This window comes from Eretmochelys imbricata, chromosome 1, assembly GCF_965152235.1.
Source record: "Eretmochelys imbricata isolate rEreImb1 chromosome 1, rEreImb1.hap1, whole genome shotgun sequence".
NCBI classification, from domain to species: domain Eukaryota; kingdom Metazoa; phylum Chordata; order Testudines; family Cheloniidae; genus Eretmochelys; species Eretmochelys imbricata.
This window is the reverse complement of record NC_135572.1, coordinates 234,318,667-234,343,155: the sequence shown is the minus strand read 5'-3', so window position 1 is coordinate 234,343,155 and position 24,489 is coordinate 234,318,667. Positions and strand designations below refer to the sequence as shown.

The following is a 24,489-nucleotide window of genomic DNA, read 5'->3' as shown; positions in this document are numbered from 1 at the left end:
TGTGCATATCCATCTGTCATATTTTACAGGAGAAGCTTCACTTATTTCAGTAGCTGAAAGGAAACAGAATGCTGCCTTTGCGGGGAGCATGACTTACAGTGCCTCTGGTGGGACTAGGGCTGCCAATCCATTGCCACTCTGACTGGCCAGCATTTTGTTGTGGGCATGATTGGCAGATTCACAGTCAGATGGATTTGTGGATGTGGTGTGTTATGGAGGCTGGGAGTTAGGGGGGGAGAAAAAAAGCAGTCAGCAAGGGGCTGGAAGACTACTACCAACGTACTGAGATTTTTCCCATTGATATTTCCTTTTGAGTCAGGTCTGTAAGTGTGAGGTTTATTGGTCCAGGGCATGGGCTGGAGAAATGAGGCTATTAGGTCTGGTTTTCAGTGCCTGTTTAGAAGTGTTCTACATTGAGTTGAGTTGGTTCTCTTGGTTACACAGGTTAGCAGTGATCACCCTGCTAGGCTCTGGAAGAAGTTCCTCTTCAAAGGAAATTGGCGAAATTGTCATGGTTAGGGTCAGGAGTCTTCCTCTGCACTACCATAGGTTAACAGACGTGATCTTGGGTGCCTCCAACTTTTGAGACTTTCGGGTTTTCTTTTAATACGGGGAAACCTTAAAGGAGTCTGATTTTTAGAGAGTGGATACTTTCATAAAAACAGGGATCTAGAAGGTATCTCAAGAACTTGGGCACCCCGAATTCACTAGTCACTTGAGAAAATATAGGCCTTTGTTTGCTAGACATGAGACCACAAAACAAAATCTGCTGTTTTTGAAAGAAGCTAAACTCTGTGAAAGAGGATTCCAGACAATTGGATGCTAAGTTCTGATAACATTTTACCCATGGTAAGGTACCTCAGACCCCATTCTAGTTTAGCATATCAGCAGGTGTGTGGAAAGGGCAACTCTTCTAGAAGTGGTATAACTCTCTCCTAAAAACACAAGCTACAAACAAGTGCATACTTATTTAATGAATGTCTGTTTGCATTATGATTGAGCCAGTCATACTGGAGAATGGATACAGTGCGCAAGTCAGCATATCATTTCTCACCCCCACTGCCCCCCCTTTTGCTACCACGCTTGCTAAATGTACGTTAATCCTCCTCTTGTCTTGTGTTCTCACTTTTCTTGCAGTCGCTGTGAGCGCTTGCCTTGTAATGAAAATAAGGAGTGCCAGAGCCTGCCTTTGAGAATAACCTCCTATCACCTCTCTTTTCCTACCAACATTCAAGTACCTACCGACATTTTCCGCATGGGCCCTTCCAATGCTGTCCCTGGGGATAAAATTCTGCTGTCCATCATCAGCGGGAACGAGGAGGGTTTTTTCACCACAAAAAAAGTGAACAACTACAGTGGTATTGTGGTCATGAAGCAGCAAATCACAGAGCCCAGAGACCTTCTTCTGACCATTCAAATGCAACTTTTCCGCCATGGAACTGTCAGCACATTTATTGCCAAACTTTTTGTCTTTGTTTCTGCACAGCTTTGATCCCTAACATGCAGGCATCGGCTATTTTTTCCCTCTGGCAGTGGCTTTTTATTTTTTTCTTCAATTTTAATAAAGTTTTAATGTCAATTCATCTATTGCATGCTGCACGTACAATTTATTTATCATTGTTACAGTTCTCCACTTTTCTCCATCACTTCTCAACGTGGGCAGTGTTTCTTATATATGGCATATATCATTATATAAGGGGCAAAATAGAGGTTCCTAGGTGACCTTCAGTGCAATTTCTACCCACAAAGGATTGAGGACATAGATAGCTTTTGTACAGCAGTGCAACTAGAACTTTTCTGAAGATGCACAGACTGATACATCTGGTTTCAGAACTCACCAGTGATTTGGGGTGCATCTGTGTTAAGGCTGCCCAAACTGGAACATCTTTAAGGCATCCGATTTTCAGAGAGTAGGTGGCTAACATGTTTTGAAACTCAAAACCCTTTAAGGTGTCTCAAGTTATGCACTCAGAAACGGAGTTGCTTTTGAAAATTTAGGACTTCATTCCCAGCTGATATAAATCAGCATAGCTCTGTTGAAGCCAATGAGTCTGATTTACACCAGCTGAGACTCCGACCCTTAGTTTTTAAGTATAATACAAAAGTGAACCCCCCTAAATGAAAGGTTTCAAGGCTGTTTCATCCTTTCACACATGGAACGTCCATTCAAGTCAAAACTAATGGTAGGAAAACAGCAACAATCTCATAAGTGCATTTCGTTAGTAGCAAACAGTGAGCACCTCCCTACTCAAGTGGTAATATTCTGAAGTTTCTCTAGAGAAAAAAATGAAAAGATGTTTTGTTGGGTTCCATATCAATTTTCTCTCTCTCTGGCTTCCAGATCAAAGCTGATAACATTACAAGTGTAAAGAGGTTTTTTTGTTTTCCCTTTCTAGCAACTCTGAAAAGCAAACCTGGATTCTGAAGGTCAAATCTGGTTCCTATTCAGTTCTGTATGATCACCAATAATGAAGAGGATGCAACAGGAACTCATTTAGCAATTCTACTAGTGCATGAACCAGCAGGGACGCTAGTTCATTCTCCAGTCATTGTACTGACTCTGCAGAGCTAGCCAGAATAAAACATTAAACGTACAGACCTGGGGGCATTGTCCACATATTTTAACATGAATGCTCAGTCATGGCCTCGCATTATCCCTGTCCTATCTAGATTGCTCCTGCCAGGAATAATCTGTGTGAGCATAAAATAACCCATTGTCACGTAAATACACACACCACAGATCAGCAGTAGGAAAAGAACTTGGAACCCCCAGTACCAGTGTCACAAGCCTTGACCAACTGAGCTGAAGAAGTAACTATTACATGTAAGTTATAGACTTATATCCCCAATGTGAGCCAGTGACTAGATGAGTGCATGATCACAACATTTAGCCAGTGTATTGCATGCTTCCTTAAGTAAAGCTTATCCCAAGCGGCTCACAGATGATCAAATTCCATCGGGTGTGCCAATTTGTAATGATCCTGTCACCACATACTTATAAAGGTACCAGGGGCTACCAGTAGGGATAGAATCAAAACATTACATACTGAAATCACTAGCCTGTATTACTTAAGCTAAAGGAGTTTGTAATCCCACTGATAATATATGGCATCTACGTCTATGTGGTTACAAGTTCATTACCTGGTCTGCTCCCCATGAGGCCAGTGTCAACTTGACTAGAGACATAAAAATAAGATTGGTTTTGCAGCATTAATGTATACTCATTTGGGAGGGAAATCAGAACAGTGCAAGAATCTGGCCCAAAGTACTCTAAAATGCTATCATTTTATTGTGTGTGCGTCTTGAGCAAGTAATTTAAGAACACAGAGCCCACATCTTATGATATTAGACAAAAGCTTTCCTTCTTAAGTTTGAGACTTTTAAGTATATATAATTATATAGCACCATTGAATTTCTAGGTAAGACAATTAAACAATGTAAAGAAAAATGACAACACAAAAAAAAAGGAAAATATTCAAGGGAGCATTATTTACAAAATAATCAGAGCAACTGGATTTTTCTTTATTTTTCCTTTATATTTGAGCAAGTGTTAAGGAAGTAGCAGATAGCTCTGGAGCTGAGATTTGTGATAAAGGCAATCCAAAAGGAAGGAAACGATTTGAAGGAGCAAACATCTTGGCACACAGGATGGAGTCTGTTCCAGACTTAATGGCCATTGTGGAAAGAGGCACAAGTAGGAGAGGAACACACACAGTGTTTAGCAAAGTCTAAGATTGAGTGCAGGAGGAGTATGAGAAGGAAATAAACTGAAGGTAGTTGGAGCCGTGTGCAGCTTTGAAGGTGAAGATAAGGAGTCTGAACTAGGTCCCGAAAGAAGTTGTCCCAAAAGGGACCTGAGGACAGAGATGGTGTGGTTGGATCAATAGAAGAGGATGGTGGTGTTGGCAGCTGTAGTTGGGATATGCTATGGAAGTTAGCAGAGCCATGAGAAGAATGGAGGTCAGAGAAGAGAATGTTAAGGTAGCCAAGGTGTGAGAGAACTAAAGTATGAACCTGAGTTTTAGCAAGGGGGACAGAGAAAAGGGGGAAGCAGCCACTTAGAGCCACAGAACAATAGGGTTAGAAGGGACCGCAAAGGTCATCTAGTCCAATCCTTTGCCAAGGTGCAGGATTTGTTGTGTCTAAACCATCCAGCCACCTTTTGAAAACCTGCAGAACAGGAGATTCCATGACCACCCTAGGCAATCTGTTCCATTGTCCTAGTGTTCTTACAGTTAGGAAGTTTTTCCTGAGATTTAATCTAAAGCTACTATACTGTAGTTTGAACCCATTGCCTCTGGCAAGAGAGAACAACTTTTCTCCATTTTTTTTATGGGAGCCTTTGAAGTATTTGAAGATCACTACCACGTCCCCCCTTAATCTCCTTTTCCAAACTGAATTTACACGGTTCCTTCAGCCTTTGCTCAGAAGGCTTGCATTCCATCTCTGGTCGTCTTTGTTGCTTGCTCTGCATCCTTTCCAGTTTCTCTACATCCTTTCTATACGTTCATGACCAAAATTGGACACAGTAGTCCAGCTGAGACCTAACCAGCACCGAGCAGAACGGTACTATCCCCTCCTATGACTTGCATGCTATGCTTGTGTTAATGCATCCCAAAATTGCATTTGCTTTTCTGCAACAAGTGCAGAGAGAAATTGAGACATTCATAGATTCTCAGGCCAGAAGGAACCACTGTGGTCATCTAATATTACTTCCTGCATAACACAGTCCATAAAATTTCCCCAAACATTAGTTTGTGTTTGAACCAGAGTATATCTTTTGGAGAAAATTAGTCAATTTTGATTTAAAAATTGCCAGTGATTGAGAATCCAACACAACCTTTGGTAAATTGTTCCATTGGTTAATTACCTTCATTGTGAAAAATTTACTCCTTATGTTGTTGGAAGTAAAGCCAAACTGACTTAGATACTGTGATTCCAACCATGCAGGTCTCTGAGGGAAAAGACCATCTATATATATTATGTAATAGAAACCTCTAAAAATTACCTGATATAGCCTTTTCACCCACTATCATGATTCAAGATCCGATATCTCCTTTTCCAAGCCTAGATACAACTGTTGTGCCTCCTTGGAAGTCTGGGAATTATGCCTCTCTTGTTCTAATCAGGTGTGATAACTAGCCCTGGTGAACACTATCTTATTTTAAAATTGGCATTGGTCTAATCCTGTATGATCAGTGTAATTTTGAGAGGGGAAAAAGAAGTAAGCATTTTTCTGGTAGTTAACTATTTTTCTTATCTGATCACATGATATCATGTTATGTGTGTGTGCATGTGAGAGGGAGTGAGTTGTGGATCCATGTGCACTAATTTCTGAATATATTTTTCATATTCTTAAATTTCCCTAAAAAGAGGAAAAATTTCCCTAAAAAGAGAGGAAAAAAAGTTCCTAGTGTGTGTGTGTACGGGGGTGGGGTTTGCCCTACTCCTTGTTCCATTTGTGATGTTTGCTAAAATGGGCTGATTTAGTTTGGGGACCAAATTGTATAATTTAGCAGACCCTTATTCTGAAATCAACAGTGTTGAATATCTGGAAGTTCCTTCTTTTCAATGTAGAAGATAAACAGTTTGTGACAAGTTCAAGAGTAAGGATATAGGATTTGTCATATTGGGTCAGACCACTGTTTCATCACGTCCAGAATTAACATTCAAAAGTGGGCCAATGTTTCAAGCAGATGGAACCTCCACCCTACCCTATCACATATCTAGGAAAATCTTCCATGTTGAACGTGGGTAGGAGATGGGAAATGGGAATTCCTTCTTAACCAGTGTAGCGATAATCCTAAAGCATGAATCTTAATTAAGAATAATGGGCTGGATCATCAACTGGTGTAAGTCAACGTAGCTCCACTGACTTTAGTTGGGCTGTATCAATTTATATCTGTAGAGCATATAGTTTCCTTAATATTGCATATTATTTTCTTTTATGAGTGTTTTTTGCTTTACACACAATCATCATGTGCAACGTTGTTTGCTTTAATGAGTAAGCATGGGAAGAATTTGAAAAGAACAGGCATATTTTGTTTTTGATGGTATCAGACAAAGTAAAGATTCAATTTTTATTTTTTTTCTCTTCTGTGTGAAGTTTTCCCTTTACATCTTTTAATCTCCCTCCCTCCAACTATAAATCCTGAGACTACAAACTTTTCTTTTCTGCTTGGAAATGTGAAGAAATCAGCAGGTCAAAGCTGAGATCGTTTGTAGGGCTTAGGGAAAGTCACATTGCAAGTCTCGGCACAATCCTTTTATCTTCAGGGAACACAGATGGGGTATTGTGTGAAGTTCTTGTACTATAAGTGACTTTAAATTCAATCTAGTTGGACAAAAGTGAAAAGTAGTTTAATTTGTAATAGACTTGCATGTAGGAATGAGCAGCTGGTGGTGATATAATATGAACTGACCCTTACCATTTCCCCAAACTCAAAATGAAACCTTTGGGATTTGGAATAATTTAATTAACCTTTCCCCTCCCAATTTCCATTCCTCTCTGTTTTCCTCAATTTGGATGGAGAGCGGAGGTACAGAAAAGGCTGAAAGAAAGGCTCCTTTGGCTCTTGTGCTATAAATCATGTGAGAAAACCTACCCTGATGATATTTCCTGCCAGATTTCTAGACCAGAGAAGTTTGTCTAAGCTTTGGATGAATGTCTAATACCAAAGTGAGCACTGTGTACCAGATGTTAAGATCATGTAATTCACTGTAGTTCTACTAAAGTCAATGAAGCTGATTTACACCAAGTGAGAATCTAGCCCTGAACTGATGGTCCTTTTGTGTTTGGATAGCTATCTTTCATGGGTATCTCTTATACTGGATTTCTCACATTGCAATTAGTAGGTCCTGAGGTTTAGAGATCCAGTCTTGAGGATTTCATGACTGCAACTCTCAGTCAAGCCAAATTATTCCAGAGTACTGTAGTTTGGATGATTTTCACCTGACTAAGAGTTTGAGGGGAATAATGAATACTTGTATCCATTGTAGCTTTTGGTTCCCCATCTTGCAAAACAAAGTAATTCATTTTCATGATTAATATTTAATCTTTTTGTTTTCCCTCATAGAGGCGGACTTGAAAAGACAGATACTATTCGCTGCATTAAGTCTTGCCGACCAAATGATATCAAGTGTATGGTAGATCCAGTCCACACAATTTCCCACACAGTCATTTCACTACCCACATTCAAAGAATTTACTAAACCTGAAGGTAAGTGTTCCTTGTTCCAGTTAATAGCCTATAACATTTAAAAAAAAAAAAAAAACCACCTGGAAATCCTTGCTTAAAGCCAGAATAACTATCAGTGCAGTAAAATGTTTGCACAGTCCCAAATTCTATCATGTATTCCTTCATAATTATTTATTACTCTTTGTATTACCAGACAGCCTGGGAGCTCTAGTCATGGATCAGAAGTTTATACCTTTGTGGGGCAAAAAATCATTCTGAGCTCAAGCACACACAGTTTCTTATCTAGAATATTTGATCCTGAATTTTCATGTGCACTATGTCCACTGTGCACTGTTCTAGCTATGAAAAGGGGCATGGAGGTGGTTGTAAATGAAATTCATATTACTCTGCCAGAGCAGTTCAAAGTGGGCGTAATATAAATGAGACTCCGGCCCCCTTTTTCTTTGTTCAAATTACAAGATTGGGTGAGTGGGGGTTAGATGTAAAAGGAAAGCGATCTTACCCACTTTCCAATGGTAAAATCTTCACCCCATTTAAGTCAATGGAAAACTATATTGACTTCAATGGGGCTCGGATTTCACCCTGAGTTTTACAAGAGCAAATCTGACTGCCACTTTTTCAGTCTAAATTGATGATTATTGACCTATTGGAAAAACGTTTTAAATTCCAGTTGAGATTTTTAACATTAAATAAACTAAGGAGGTCTGCAAGAGAGTGGCATGGGATTCAGAGCTTGTTGGGGGGTATTTCAAAATCACCTATGTGATTAGGATCAAAGCCTCATTGAAAGCCAGGGGGCTTTGTGCACCCCAGTCATTTGGACCCTTTTGAAAAATCCTGCCTTCCATCTTTAGGCCATTGGCTGGATTTGAAAGTAAGTCAGTAATGACCAAGTCGTGTTAGTATCTGATGGCTGTTTGGTGAATTATGTGAAATGAATTGATGGTCTCTGTATGGTTTCTATTATAAAATGTTCTACATTGTGAAAATCACCACAGACTGGCATCTTTGCTGGCTTTCTTGTCGGAGAGGCCAATTCATCAAAAATGAATGAACACCTGAAGAGGGTGTTCCCTGCAATCCAGTCTTTGCACTTTGGTGGGGCCTATGAGAAAGCTTGTGCTGCTGTTGCTTGTGTGGTGCCTGTGGATTATCAGTCCTTCAGCTTTCTGAGCAGAACATTCACTTCCAGCCTTTAAAAATAATATTACAGACTAAAGGCCAAATTTTGATCTTTGAGTACAACTCTTGTTGCTTTCACTGGAAGGTACCTACAACTCCGTGGTGGAATTTTGCCATCAGTGCCATTCATGTGCGGGATGCACATTCAGTAACATTTTGTGAGATCAGGGCTTTCACTGCACTAATCTATATAGGAAACTTCAGGGCTCCTCGCTCACTTTCTGCCAGATGAGGTTTTTCTCCAAATGTGCCCGTATGTCTGATCTCAGTAGAAGACCTGTACACAGTTGTTGGAGTTTCTCTTAGACCTCTGTAGCAGATTTAATCACTATGGAAGATCGCTATTTCTCCATGTCCGTTTTGTCACTTGTTTTCAGAACCTCGGTTACACAGGTGTCATCCCTAGGAGGCGCAGAGCCTTCTGGGGTTTCTCACTGTCTTGCTCTGAGAGACTTTAGACCAGATTCAGTCACAGGAAAAGATTCTGGAAAAACTGAAGAATCATAAAACAAAATTGTCAGTCACAGCTCTCAAAGATGGGATTTTTTTTTTAAATTAATCTTCATGCCTTCATTTGAGATCAGCAAGCCAGAATCTCAGCCCTGGTACTGCTGCCTCAGGGGAAAGTATCAAGAGCTGCCTTAAAGGGGAAGCTGGGGGTTCACCCTCACAGAAATTCTGTGCTACCCACTCCCCAACCCTTCCGTTGAGGAGATAGGAGGGAATGTGTCCAGAGTGAGAGGGGGTGGGGCAGACTACATGACCTGCCTGATCCTTGGCTAGCACAGTGGTCCTCATGGGACTGCTGCAGCCATCATAACTTCTTAGGCCATACTAAAGGCTGCTGTGTTGCCACCAAAGGGAATCAGTTCAGGGGGTGATCTCCATTTCTTCTCAGCACATGTCATTAGTTTAGAGGGTCCTGGAGGCATTGCACTATCCTCAGTCCCTAGTGAAGGGAACAGTTCGTGGTTGTCTTGAGAAACCATGTTGAAGTGCTGATTGATATTTGGAGTGGTCTTCTCAGACTGAAAGAACTCATGACTTTGACTGCAGGGCTTTTGACTGTGGTGGCTTGGGATAGTAAGCTAGGGAGAAATAGGGATCTCCTTAAGCACTCCTCCAGCCCCCACCAAAAAAGGGTACCTTGACTATTTTTAAATGTGCAAATTCAAAAAGAATATTTTACCAGTTTTGAAATAAAATGGCACATTATCTATTGCTTAACACAATTTATTTTGTAGACTGAGTATTGAGCTTAGCACATTAAATTGACTTCAAACCCTTTAACCCATTTCGTGATGCTTTTATTCACAGAGATTATTTTTCTTCGTGCCATAACACCTGTGTTACCAGACAACCAGGCAGATATCATATTTGACATAACAGAAGGAAATCTAAGGGATTCCTTTGATATCGTCAAGCGTTACATGGATGGCATGACAGTGGGTGAGTACAGTATTTTCTATGCACAGCATGTGTTCCTTTTCCTGTCAGTAATATCAGAAGATGTAGATCGAAAGGGGCAAAGGAGTATAATTCAGGGTAGCTTTCTAACTTGACTTTCAAGTCTATATCAGTTTAATATTCACCCTGTTTGGTCACATATGGTTCATCTGATCTGATTTTACAGACTTTCATTTGGCCTCAGCATAAATTTTGGGGAAATTTTAAATATAAATCAATTGAGAAATGAATCTAATTACAAATGTAAATTTTCATCTTTAAAATTGTCCTACCCCCATTATAATTCAAGCAGTTAGAAGTACACCGTAGAAGATTTTAATGGTAACATTTCTCCAGTTGCTACTGCTGCTTTTTTTCTTCTTTTTCTTACTGACTCTACAGTTTAAATAGCATGGTAACAATTTTTGGTGAATAATTCATTTACATTGTAACTACGGGGTACTTCCCTGAAGCTGTAACTGTTTCAACATTGATTGGCAGGTTAAATTTATTGTTTTTTTCCAACTTTGTAATTGTAAAACATATAAGTAGGCAGGGATTCCTTGCTGGCAGATTGTGCTGCTGTCTTTCGAGGTTCTGTCAGTTAGGCATATGTACGTAAATTCCTGCATCTGTTGCAATTTTCTGGCCTATCTTAGTGGGGTCCATAGAATCATTTGGTGTAGAAAGAACTTGTACATAGGACACAAAGAAACGCACAGGATCAGGTTACTCCCTGAAGCATGGGATTTGAAGCATGAGATTTGCTTTGCTTTGTCTTAGTATGTATATATGAAAACCAAGGAATATTTCCCCACAGTTATTTGTGTTTAACATGTATATTTTATACTCTCTCAGAGCTCAGATTTATGTATGTGCTTTTATGCTTGTGAAAGGATTCTCCTTCCGGATTGTGGGTAAAATCCTTTCTGTATTTTTTACGTATTGAAATGTTGATGTGAAGTAAAATGTTTTTATGGGGCACTGTATTTAGCCTGGTCTGTAGGTGGCACTGCTGTATTTCAGAAATGTGACAATACAGTAACAACAATGTTTAAGTTTATATTACTGCAGATAAAACGGTCATTAGGTTTCTGTCTCATTCTTTATCAAACAGAAATGTGCAGCTGAATGCTGAGAGGCTTATAAGATTACAGATTTCAGGCATTGGTTTGATTCTTTAAAAAATACACAAACATGATCAAGATCACTCTGTAGCTAGAGATTGGGAGTGGCTGCTCACTACAAAAGCAATTTTCCCTCTCTTGGTATTGACACTTCCTCATCAATTATTGGGAGTGGACCACATCCACCCTGATTGAATTGGTCTTGTCATCACCGGTTCTCCACTTGTTAGGTGACTCCCTTCTCTTCATGTGCCAGTATATTTATGCCTGTATGTGTAATTTTCACTCCATGAATCAGAAGAAGTGGTTTTTTACCCACGAAAGCTTATGCCCAAATAAATCTGTGAGTCTTTAAGGTGCCACCGGACTCCTTGTTGTTTTTGTGGATACAGACTAACATGGCTACCCCTCTGATACTCCGTAGCTACCGTAGTTTTCTTTCCCCACATTTGTTCTTGTCTGAAAAAATAATGCCATATATAGAAGCATGACTGGTCATGGCACTTGCCTGAGGGAAACTGTCCAGTTTTGAACAATAGGACATAAAGCAAATGGCACTTAACTAAATAAGCCAGATATATGTTTTGTAATGTACAGGAGAAGAAGGATGGTCTTGCACACAAATATAAGAATTGGTTGATCTAATTTACATACCCAGCTGTACAGGTGAATTCCTGACTGCATTTAACTTCTCAGAGGGAAAATCCAACTGATCGTACATAGAGGGGTCGGGATTCAGGCCAGTAGTTTGTGTGCGTGAAATCAGGAACACAGACTGGTGCTGCTAGCTGCAACTCTGCTGCTCTTACAACTGTTGTATTATTATATTTGTTTGTTTTAATAGCTCCCAAAAGGGTGCTAGGAACCTTCCAAGACCCAGAAAAAGACATGACCCCTAACTCCAAGGAGTTTACAAACCAATTTCAGACATGACACAACAAGGGAGGGGATGGTTTGCGTGTATATACAAGAGGAAGAAGGATAGGGACAACATCTGTAAAATTATGTAGTTATTCAGCAAAGGCTAGTGCTCGTGATGGTGCAAAGAATTTAAGTTTTCAGAGAGAAATATACTGCATGAATAAGCAGAAGTCTTAGTTGGCAAGTTTCAGTTTGTTGTAGGCTTTGCAGAAGAAGTGGGTCTACAGGAAGCATTTAAAAGAGGAGAAGGTAATAGCTTCATGGACCAGTTCAGGGAAGGTGCGGAAGAAAGCATGGAGATGGTTGGACTTGTGGGTGGATTGGTGGGGAGGGTGATACAATAAGACACAAAGTCAGATAAGTAGGGAAGAAAAGATTTATGTAGAGCCAAGAAGGCAATGAGACAAAACCTGAACTTGGTGCCATGGAGAAGATGGGTGGGGGGAAGGGGGGACTTGATCAGGTTGACAGGCCAAGAAAACTATCTTAGTGGCAATGTTTTGCGTGAACAGGATGGAGGCTGATGTGGGTGTCACATAGGTCAGAAGAAGAAAGCTACCAGATATTTGCTTGGGGATGGTGCTTATGGTATGCTGCAGACCCCCAGGGTCTGATTTGGATATGGATAGAGACCTTTTTAATGTTTTTCATGAAATAAATACTACTGGAAATTGTGTGATTATAGGAGACTTTACCTTGCCAGATATAGATTGGAGGACAAGTGCTACTAATAATAGTAGGGCCCAGATTTTCCTGGATGTGATAGCTGACAACAACTATCACAGTGGTTGAACCAGCAAGAGGTGAAGCCATTTTAGATTTGGTATTGGTGAATAGTGAGGACCTGATAGAAGAACTGGTTGTAGGGGACAACCTTGGTTTGTGTGATCATGAGCAAATTCAGTTTAATTTAAACTAAATGGAAAGATAAACACAAATAGATCTGCAACTAGGATCCTTGATTTCAAAAGGGCAAACTTTAAAAAATTAAGGGAATTAGTTAGGGAAGTGGACTGGATTGAAGAACTCAAGGATCTGAATGTGGAGAAGGCTTGGAATTACTTTAAGTCAAAGTTGCAGAAACTATCTGAAGCCTGCATCCCAAGCAAGGGGGAAAATTTGTAGGGAAGGTTTGCACACCAAGCTGGATAAGCAAGCATTTTAAACAGGTGATTAAGAGAAAGCAGAAAGCCTACAAGGAATGGAAGATGGGATAGATAGGCAAGAAAACTACCTCTTGGAGGTCAGAAAGTGCCTGGACAAAATGAGAACTGCCAAAAGCCAAGCAGAACTGGACCTTGCAAAGGGAATTAAAATCAATAGTTAAAGGTTCTTTAGCCATATAAATAAAAAGAAAACAAGGAAAGAAGAAGTGGGACCACTAAGCACTGAGGATGGGGTAGAGATTAAAGATAATCTAGGCATGCCCCAACATCTAAACAAATACTTTGCCTCAGTTTTTAATAAGGCTAACAAGGAGCTTAGGGACAGAGGCAGGGTGGCCAACGGTAATGAGGATACGGAAGTAGAAATTACCACATCCAAGGTGGAAGTCAAATTCAAACAGTTTATAATGGGACTAAATTGGAGGGGCTCAGATAATTTCCATCCAAGAATATTAAAGGAACTAGCTCATGAAATTGCAAGCCCAATAGCAAAGATTTTTAATGAATCTGCAAACTGGGGAATTAAACCCTATGCCTGGAAAATTGCTAATATAATATCTATTTTTAAGAAAGGGGAAAAAACGTGATCCAGGAAACTATAAGACCATTGGTTTTACCTCAACTGTAAGCAAGATCTTGGAACAAAGACCTTGAAAGGGAAAGTAGCTAAGGACACATTGATGAATGATAATTGGGATAAAATACAACATAGTTTTACAAAAGGTAGATCATGCCAGACCAACCTGATCTCCTTCTTTGAGAAGATAACTGATTTTTTAAACAAAGGAAATGCAGTAGATCTAATCTACCTGGATTTCAGTAAGGCATTTGATACAGATCTGCATGGGAAATTATTAGTTACATTGGAGAAAATGGGGAATAATATGAGAATTGAAAGGTGGATAAGGAACTGGTTAAAGGGAAGAGGACAACGGGTCATACTGAAAGGTGAGCTGTCAGGCTGGAGGGAGGTTTCAGTGGAGTTCCCCAGCGACCAACCTTATTTAACATTTTCATTAATAGCTTTGGCACAAAGAGAAGGTGTGTGTTAATAAAATTGGCAGATGACACAAAGCTGGGAGATATTGCCAATAGGGAAGGGAGGAGGACTGGAATATCATACAAGATGATCTGGATGACCTTTAAACTGGAGTAATAGAAATGGGATGAAATTTAATAGTGCAAACTGCAAGGTCATGCACTTAGGGAGTAACAACAAGAAGTTTTGCTATAAGCTGGGGGCTTGTCAGTTAGACGTGACAAGAGGAGGAGAAAGACCTGGTTGTATTGGTTTATCACAGGATGACTATGAGCCACAAATGTGATTTAAAAAAAAAAAAAAAGAAAGGCAAACACAGCCCTGGGATGCATCAGGCAAGATATTTCCAATAGAGACAGGGAAGTGTTAGTACCTTTACACAAGGGACTGGTGAGACCTCATCTGGAATACTACAGTTCTGGTCTCCCATGTTTATGGAAGATGAACTCAAACTAGAACAGGTGCAGAGAGGACTCCTAGGATGATCTACCTTATGAGAGCAGACTCAAAGAGCCTTGACTTTTTTAGCATAACCCAAAGAAGGCTGAGGGGAGATAGCATTGCTCTCTATAAATGCATCAGAGGGATAAATACCAGGGAGGGAGAGGAGTTATTTAAGTGAAGCACCAGTTTGGACACAAGAACAAATGGAGATAAACTGGCCATCAGCAAGTTTAGACTTGAAATTAGATGAAGGTTTCTAGCTATCAGAGGAGTGAAGTTCTGGAACAGCCTTCCAAGGGGAGCAGTGAGGGCAAAAAACCTAACTGGCTTCAAGACTGAGCTTGATAAGTTTATGGAGGGGATGGTATGATGGGACTACCTACAATGGCATCATTGGCATGTAGCTGATCTGCAACAGCTAGCAGCAAGTATCCCTACCAGCCGATGATGGGACATTAGATGGGGAGGATTCTGAGTTACTACAGATAATTCTTTCCAGGGTATCTGGCTGGTGGGCCTTGCCCACATGCTCATGGACTAACTGATTTGCCATATTTGGGGTCAGGAAGGCATTTTCTCCCAAGTCAGATTGGCAGATACTATAAGGGGTTTTCTCCTTCCTCTGCTGCATGGGTAACTTGCAAATTTAAATTAGTATAAATGGTGGATTCTCTGTAACTTGAAGTCTTTAAATCAAGATTTGAGGACTTCAGTAACTCAGTCAGAGTTTATAGGTATCTTGCATGAGTGGGTGGGCCAAGTTCTGTGGTCTGCAATGTGCCGGAGGTCAGACTAGATGATCATGATGGTCCTCTCTGGCCTTATAGCCTATTAGTTTATGAAGAGAATGTTACAGTAATCAAGATGTGAGATGATGATGACTTGCATGAGAGTACTGCTTGTATAAACAGAGCGAAAAGAATGGATCTCAAAAATGTTATTTAGGAAGATATTGCTGCCTACTGGTTTTTGTATAGGGACAGGGAGGAGTTGATGTTGACCCCTAGGTTAAAGCCAGAGTTACAGGGGGGATGGTGATGGCAGAGAACTGGGGAATGAAGAGGGTTTGGGAGGAATGATCAGGTGTCCAGTTTTAGCTATTGTGAATTTAAGTTGACAGTAAAACACCCAGGAGAAGATGTCAGTGAGATTTAGTGAGGTGCAGGACTGGGCAGAAGGACACCAGTTAGGGGGTAGGTTTGTGATTTGTCAGCATGTAGAGCTTAAGCTGTATGAATGAATGACAGTGCCTGGGTGCAGGATGTAGAGCGAGACAGAAAAGGAGACTAGAGAGGAAAGTGCCCTGAGGGACCTACCTCAAGGAATGTCTCAAGGAACGAAAGAGGGAGGAGGTGGGTCTACCTAAGGAGACACTGAAGGAACAACCAGAGAGGTAGGGTAAGAGTGATGAGAGGTCAATGGTGAAAAAGCCAAAGAAGGAGATGACATCAAGCAGGAATCCACAATCCCTAGTATGAAAAGCAGTGGAGAGGCCAAAGGGGGTGAGTTTGAAGCACAGGCCCTGAAAATTGGCGAGGAGGAAGTTATCCAGACCCTGCTGAGAATGGTTTCAATGGCGTGGAAAGGAAGGAAGCCAGTTTGGAGGGATAGGTTCCTCAATATGCATAGACTTCCAGGCTAGTAGCAGAAAGACAATATCTTGCAGATAGTTGCTTCCAATATTATTACTCTGATTTATATTTGAAACAGATGCCAAGCATGCTATCTTTCTTACGAAAAATGCGGTGGGATTCCTAACACCAGGCACAGTTGGAACCTCAGTTTTGCACGGCATTCTGAAGAGAGTGCTAGCCATTCTAAATCATTTCTTAACAAGAGAGAGTGGGGAGGGGAAAGTATAGACCCACCTTGGGGGGTTTTTTAAAGCCTTTTACAGACTTTTTGCTGCATACCTCTTTAACCAGCTGTCAGTGAAAGATGAAGAATGCATTAATATCCTATTAATGCCTGAGGTCTTATCAGGTACTATAAAGCTCTTTCCTCAGCTACACATTTATTTTCTTAGCTATATATAATACCACCTGTAGTCAGCAAGGCTGGTAAATCTCAGGAAGGTTTTTTAAAGTCCTTAATGTAGCTAAGAATAATGCTGTTTTGATATTTGTACTGTAAGATTTCATGCAAAACCAAGTATATTCTTGCATGTAAAATAAAAATGTTACTGCTGTTTGCAAAAGCTTTCCAGGAGGGCTCTCGATTAATTGCAGTTAACTCACATGATTAACTAAAAAAAATAATCGTGATTAAAAAAATGAATTGCGATTAATTGCAGTTTTAATCACACTGTTAAACAATAGAATATCAATTGAAATGAATTAAATATTTTGGATGGTTTTTTACATTTTCATATATATTGTATTCTATGTTGTAATGGAAATCAACATGTATATTATTTTTGATTACAAATATTTGCACTGTAAAAATAGTATTTTTCAATTCACCTCAGACAAGTACTGTAGTGCATTCTCTTTGTTGTGAAAGTGCAACTTACAAATGCTTGATTAGTCCAGGAACAGAGAATATCATGATACCTATAACATGAGCTCCTGTGTTTCATAAACAAAAGGTCTGATTCTCCTCTCACACCACTGTCACACCAATGTCACTCCATTGACCTCAATGGAGTTACTCCTGATTTACAGCACTATCCATATCTTGGCTTGACTGGCTCTTTCGCAAACTACTGTATTTCATGCTGTGTCTGTTGGACCATAATATAAAGAGTGACATTGTACAGCACTTATGGATATAACTAAACTCTGCACATACCAGTGTCATGATTACGCCCACGTTATCACCATTGCTAAGTATACTTCTTTGGGATAGAGACTTTTAAAAAAAGACAAACTAAACAGAATAAGTGGCATAAAATATATTGTTTTTTGTGTGACTTGTTGAGAAGCCCTTTGTTAATACACTTGTAGTCCTATCACTTGCCAGACTTGTGGCTATAGCTTTTCATATATGCCCTACAAATCTGTGTGTGGTATAAAATTAAATTATATTCTATCACTGGAGTTGACTAATGAATGGAGCACTGAATGCAAAGAAAACCTGGGATCTGTTTTGAACTCTGCCACTGACCTGCTCTGTGCCCTTTGGCAAATCACTTCACTGTCTGCATTTCTATTTCCCTCCGACTGTTTCTCTCTCTCTCTCTCGACTCTTTGGATTGTAAGCACTTTGGGGCAGGGACTGTCTCATAAGATATGTGTTGTGTAGCACAATGGGACCCCAGTCTTGATTCAGGCAGCTTGGCACCCTTGTAATACAAACGATAATCATCTTCCTTCAGCTCCTTTTCTTTGGCCAAATTGAGCCCAGGTGTAAGCAGGTTCATCTCTCATTGAAATCAAGGAGAGTTGGGCCAGGTATACTGGGAGATTAATTTGGCATTCTCTCTCTGGACACAATTACAAACAATTAATGAATAATAATAAATCTCCATCATGACTATAGTGTCACTAGCGTGATGCAACAATGAATGATGTCTTGCAATACAAAACTTCAACAGTCCAGCCATCTATAACCAGCATATAAAGCAGTGATGTAATTAAACATTTTTAGAAGGGCTTATTCAGCCCTATATGAAAGAAGATACAGACCAGTTTTCACCCTTTCAGGTGGTATTTCTCTGTTCTCCTAGTTTTGCCTATTTCCATCCAGGCTTCCTTCCTTCACAGGAGCAGCTCCTCAGCAAAGAATCTCATTTTTGTATGCCAGACTGTCTTATCAATAGCTGCACTGTTGAGAAGAGGTTGCCTAGAAGCCATTTTGTAGGCTGGATGCTAGATTCATTATCTGAACCTGCCCTTTCAGACGATTGATGACTGCCCTACTCAGTAGTCAAAGGTTTCAGAGTAGCAGCCGTGTTAGTCTGTATCCACAAAAAGAACAGGAGTACTTGTGGCACCTTAGTACTTGTGGCTAAAGCCCACTTCATCGGATACATAGAATGGAACATATAGTAAGAAGAAATATATATACGTACAGATAAGTTGGAAGTTGCCATACAAACTGTGAGTGGCTAATTAGTTAAGATGAGCTATTATCAGCAGGAGAAAAAAACTTTTGTAGTGATAATCAAGATGGCCCATTTAGACAGTTGACAAGAAGGTGTGAGGATACTTAACTTTAGGGAAATAGATTCAATATGTGTAATGACCCAGCCACTGCCAGTCTCTATTCAAACCTAAGTTAATGGTATCTAGTTTGCATATTAATTCAAGCTCAGCAGTTTCTTGTTAGAGTCTGTTTTTGACTCTGTTTTTTCTGTTGCAAAATTGCCACCCTTAAATCTTTTACTGAGTGGCCAGAGAGGTTGAAGTGTTCTCCTACCGGTTTTTGAATGCTATGATTCCTGATGTCAGATTTGTGTCCATTTATTCTTTTGCATCGAGACTGTCCAGTTTGGCCAATGTACATGGCAGAGGGGCATTGCTGGCATATGATGGCATACATCACATTGGTAGATGTGCAGGTGAACGAGCCTCTGATGGCGTGGCTAATGTGATTAGGTCCTATGATGCAAAAAGAAAAGGAGTACTTGTGGCACCTTAGAGACTAACCAATTTATTTGAGCATGAGCTTTCGTGAGCTACAGCTCACTTCATCAGATACAGGTATAAATGTATCTGATGAAGTGAGCTGTAGCTCACGAAAGCTCATGCTCAAATAAATTGGTTAGTCTCTAAGGTGCCACAAGTACTCCTTTTCTTTTTGCGAATACAGACTAACACGGCTGTTACTCTGAAACCGGTCCTATGATGGTGTCACTTGAATAAATATGTGGACAGAGTTGGCATTGGGCTTTGGTTCTATCCTCACAATTCTTGTCAACTGTCTAAATGGGCCATCTTGATTATCACTACAAAAGTTTTTTTCTCCTGCAGATAATAGGTCATTTTAACTAATTAGCCTCTCATAGTTTGTATGGCAACTTCCAACTTATCTGTACATATATATATTTCTTCTTACTATATGTTCCATTCTATGCATCTGACGAAGTGGGCTGTAGCCCACGAAAGCTTATGCTCTAATAAATTTGTTAGTCTCTAAGGTGCCACAAGTACTCCTGTTCTTTCAGTAGTCGAAGCATTTCCCCTGCACCCCCAAAATGTGTGAAGTTGGAGGGCTCTTCTGAAAACGAGCAAGAAAGTCAAGTAGGAGCTGAATTTTCATTGTCTATAAGAAAAATGGTGAGTGCACTTTTCTAGCAAGAATTATTTTCCTGCTCAAGCAAAATAATCTGTCTGATGCCAAGTTTCACTCCAGTGCATTGTACAGTAGCTAGTTAATGAAACATTCTTCATTGATCTATATCCCTCTCTAGCCCTCATATAGAAGATGTAACACGCCACAAAAACATTAACACATGTCATCCTCTGTTAAGTTTTCATAAAACCAACAAACAAATCAGTCTTACTGTTGAAGATCTGTGAATTGCAATGGGAATTCAAAACGCTGCCTACTTGGGGAAAACTGAATGACTCAGGGAACTGATACTTAGCATCGGAGCTTTCACCACTGCTGTCGGTCACTGGATCAAATTACATACTGTAGACAAATAGTATGATATGCTCTGTTAACTTTTAAACAATGTATTGAGGTGTGGTCCTCCAGATTATGTATATGAGGAAGTGTGGCCATATCTGGAGCCTCACACATTAGAAAAATATACACCAGCAGAATGTTGATTCTGCTCTTATTTATACCTGTATAAATCAATAGAATTACACCTGCGTGAGTGATATCAGAATCTAGCATTGCCACTGACTCACTGTGCGAATTCAGCATTGTGAGGCGCTTTGGTCCTGTTTGCAAAAGCACTTTTGCTTTTCAGTCCAGGATCTCAAAGTGCAAAGAATTTTTATTATTAATGATAGTGCTGCCACTACTGAGTTTGTACATCTGCTCCTATGATCTGATTCCTGCAGCAGCTTCATGAGAGCTGCGCAGAGAAAATAATAAGACTCAAGCCAAATCATAAATCTTTCCCAGCATGATGCATGGATGCCATGGCTCACTTAAAAGAAATCATTATCTTTAAAGGGGTTAAATGTGGTGTACTGACCCCTTACTTTAGTCTTATTCTGTGAATTTGGTCAGGGATTAGCATGCATTATCACTCAGAAAACTTCATTCTTCAGAAATTCTGCTAACAATAACAACACAGCCATCATCCCCAGGTGATGACTTACTAGCTGTGTAAGGGCTCTCACACCAAATCCTCAGGATTAGGTGCTTTATCTTTCTTGGTAAATTGAATCACACAGTCATGTCCTGCTGTGTGCCATAATGTGGCTCACAGCCAAGAAATGCTTAAGGTTACAATAATTAATTGCCTTGGTGACATGGATATGCTATTGTATTGGAGGTTGGCTGAAACTGGATTGTGTGTCAATGCGACTGGGAGGATCCAAATGTTAATAAATGTGCACTCAGATGACATACACAAAATGGTAATTGCACACACATTAAGGACTATGATGACTGGGACTAATAAACTATAGATATAAATAAATAGACATTGTGAGTTAAACAAGAGATTGTTTTGCCTACACACAGGCATATCTGGTGTAGATGATTTAGGTTTTCTTATTTTAACATTCAGCCTTGATGTTTTCCCCATCTTTTTGTGACAGCTGAAAAACTAAACCTACTGAACCCAGATAAAATTTTCAAAAGCTTAGGACAGAAAAAATGAAAAATGAAAATGGTGGAAAATAGTTTGTGTTTCTGAGGATAGTGCAAGTGCAGTTAGTGCATGCGTAATCTCACTGTGTTGTCAGCTTGGAAACCCTTTGCAAGGTTTTGGCCCCAAGGCAAACCCAAGATCTAAAAGCACTTTGAGTTTGCCAAAACCAAGATAAGAGCATATCTTTCTGAATTTATTGGGTACCCTTAATAAAGATCGCAGTATTCGTAAACAAGCCAAACCTCACTAGAAGCCAAGGTTGCTTTTAACTCTTTCACAATACTTAAGCTATATGATCTAACATGACAGATAATAGCTTTGAAAATATTTATCATTCGTTTCTGGCCAAAAACTTATAAATTCCATGAAGCCTGTTAATAGTTAAGAACTACAGATCCTTCTATTCAATGAAAAGCTTTCCAAAGCTCACAAGTGTTCATAAAATTAATTTTTGATGAACAACTGAAGTATTGCATTTACAATAAGTTGCATCCCAAATTTTTGAACCATCGAACATGGTCATTGAGTAAAGTAAGATTCATTTTTAATTGAGAATATCCCTGAGCATGGCATTTCTAATGTAGTTTCCTTATGAATCAAGAAAGTGAATTCCTTGTAACTAAGACTCATTAATCCTAAATTTATAAGAATTTATAACCCATTTTGAAAACTTCATAGACTTGTTTCATTGCAATCTGAAGAGCTTAGACATAATTGTTTATTTGGTCAGACTTTACATAAAGTTTCATTTATAAATGATTTATAAAGGGTTAATAAATGATTAATAGTCATAAGCATGTTACAGGAGTAGTGTGTGTTATACATAGAGACATCAGTGGAAGGCGTTACAGATGGTTAGAAGCAACCTGTTGTCCAGTTTGGCTCTTTAGCAATCTATTACAATTGATTAATCATTTATAAACTCTTTATAAACAGAACTTTAATCAAACTATACAAATATCAGATCAAGATGTTTAGGACCAGGGAAATAAACTGCAATGGTGGTTATATCAGAAAAACAGAGAATTGATGGGATCACTCTAGTAAGTGGGAGTTTGAGGAGAAAGAACAGCCCCAAATAGAAGCTTCTCTGGATCAAGCTAAGGATGATGAACTGCAGCTTACCCTTGATTGCTGGGCTCTCCACACCACAAAACCTACATACATATTTCTAGGTATGGGCTGAAACTAGTTACTGCCTAATTGCTTATAATGAAGAGTGAGCTGTCCATTCAGATATGTATAGTTTGACTGAAAGAGACCATGTTGAGGTAATATAATAAAAAGTTCTCTCTTATCTGATTCAGTATTTCAGGAAGTATACAACATTCACATATGCACACAATGCACATTCTTGGCTAAATTTTTCCACACTGTTTCTGCCCAAAGGTCAGTGAGTGAGTGAGTGAGTAAGTTAGTGTGTGCGCGTGTGTGTAAAGTTTCATTATGTCACTGTAATGACTGTGAGTGCTTTAATTGTTTGTCACCATAATTACTTAGGGTTCATTAATGGTGCTTAGGGACCTGAACCAGGCTGGGATGGGAATGAGGGTGCATTAACTACTTAACAATTTCTGGAAGTATTATAATGCTTCCAGAGATGCTGTGGGATGGCACATCTCAGTGTATTTGGTCAACAGAAAGATCCAGAGTTCCTACGTACATAGTAACCCTGTCATGAAGGGGGTGTGGTATTATGGCCCCATCCACACCACACCCAGAAAGGTTTCCTTGAGGCAGCTAGTGCCCCAGAGTAAGTAGAAATCAGGGAGGGAATTGTGCCTCAGAAGGAAGTCTCTGTTTCCCAAATCTACTCCTTGCTCACAACTGTGTCTACAGGCACAATCTAGCTGTCAGAATATAGGCAATTCCCCAGATACGTATACTGCCTGCTATCTCCAAAGAGCTACCACATTACTTAAGGTTTTTCCATCATTCAAAGGCTAAATGATCCTTTTCATTTTTCCTCACCATTTTAATGGAATTTATCTACATTGCTCTTGAATTATTTGTGACAATAATGATAAAGGCTCCTGTCGTGTGTTTTTTCCGGAATTTCTGATAGAATCTGGTTTATTAATAAATTACTTTTCTTTAGAAAACAAATTATTTCTTGGTAACCACCACTGCAGGCATCAAAAATATCTCCAAAGATAGCATTAATCCTTGAGCTGCCACACATGACAAACATAAATATGGTTACATGACTCAAAATTCAAAACACTGAAATAGATTCCCATTTACTTTGCAGTATAATACCCTTACAGCATTGTGAATTAGGCCTTCATTCTTGTTTGATGGTATATTTTGAATATTTCACTGAGTGTAACAGGTTTAGAAGATTAGGTACATAGGTGGATATATTAACGTGGATTCCATGCTAATGTAGAATTTGTTCACAGGAATATAACTGGGCCATAAATATCTGTAATGGTTAGGTACACTTTTGAAGTACTGGCCAAGATTTTCAAAACTGGGTGCCTAAAGTTAGACTCTAAAATCCTTATTTTGGTGCATTAAAAAGTGCCCTAATTTTCAAAAGTGTGGAGCACCCAAATCAGGCAACTTATTTAGAAGCATAAATAAGGATTTAGGAGCCAACCTAAGGCATGTAGGATATAATTTTCAAAAGTGCCTAAGTCCCAATTTCAAAAGTGACTTAGGCACTTAGTAGCTTAAATCTAATTGAGAATCTATGAAACTTAAACTCTTAAATCACATAGGCCCCTCTGAATATGGTACCTCTAGTTTTGAAAATTTTGGCCACTGTGTATATAAAAGTATACAGAAATAGATGTGGAGGAGAAAAGGAGAGTACATAAGTAAATAAACTTAAAAATAAATGTGGTCAAAAATATAGAATTATGGACAGAGCTGACAGTGGTGCCTATAGTTAAAGTTACCCAACACTTACCATTATAAACCCCTGTTTTCAGTTGCTTATGACTTTGCCAAACTTAAACCATTCAGGCTGAAATTTCTCATGCTTGTTTCTGTTTTAGGATGAATTTTAAATTTTTGGTAAAGTTTCAGCACAAGTCAGCTGTTTCTTATATTGCATTTAGGAGAAAAGAAATAGTTTTGAAATTGTTTAAAAAAAATCCAATCATTACTTTTGAAAGCTCTAAGCTTTTAAAGCTCGATGCTTTTCAAGGTGATAATTACGGTGTCAGGTAGGTGCTAAGCTCCCCACTGCAGCATAGACGTACCCTGGGAGCTAGGCAGCTGGACTTTGTGGCTCGGGCGGG

At 39.4% G+C, this 24,489-nt stretch overlaps 1 protein-coding gene across 1 annotated transcript in view; it reads left to right on the top strand.

Moving 5' to 3' along the window:
- FBLN1 (fibulin 1) overlaps positions 1 to 24,489 on the top strand; it is a 147,234-nt gene that overhangs the window by 108,654 nt on the left and 14,091 nt on the right. The window contains exons 15-16 of the mRNA XM_077807438.1: positions 7,077 to 7,219; positions 9,698 to 9,829. Of these exons, the coding sequence (XP_077663564.1) occupies positions 7,077 to 7,219; positions 9,698 to 9,829 (275 nt within the window). The remainder of the gene's footprint in view (positions 1 to 7,076; positions 7,220 to 9,697; positions 9,830 to 24,489) is intronic.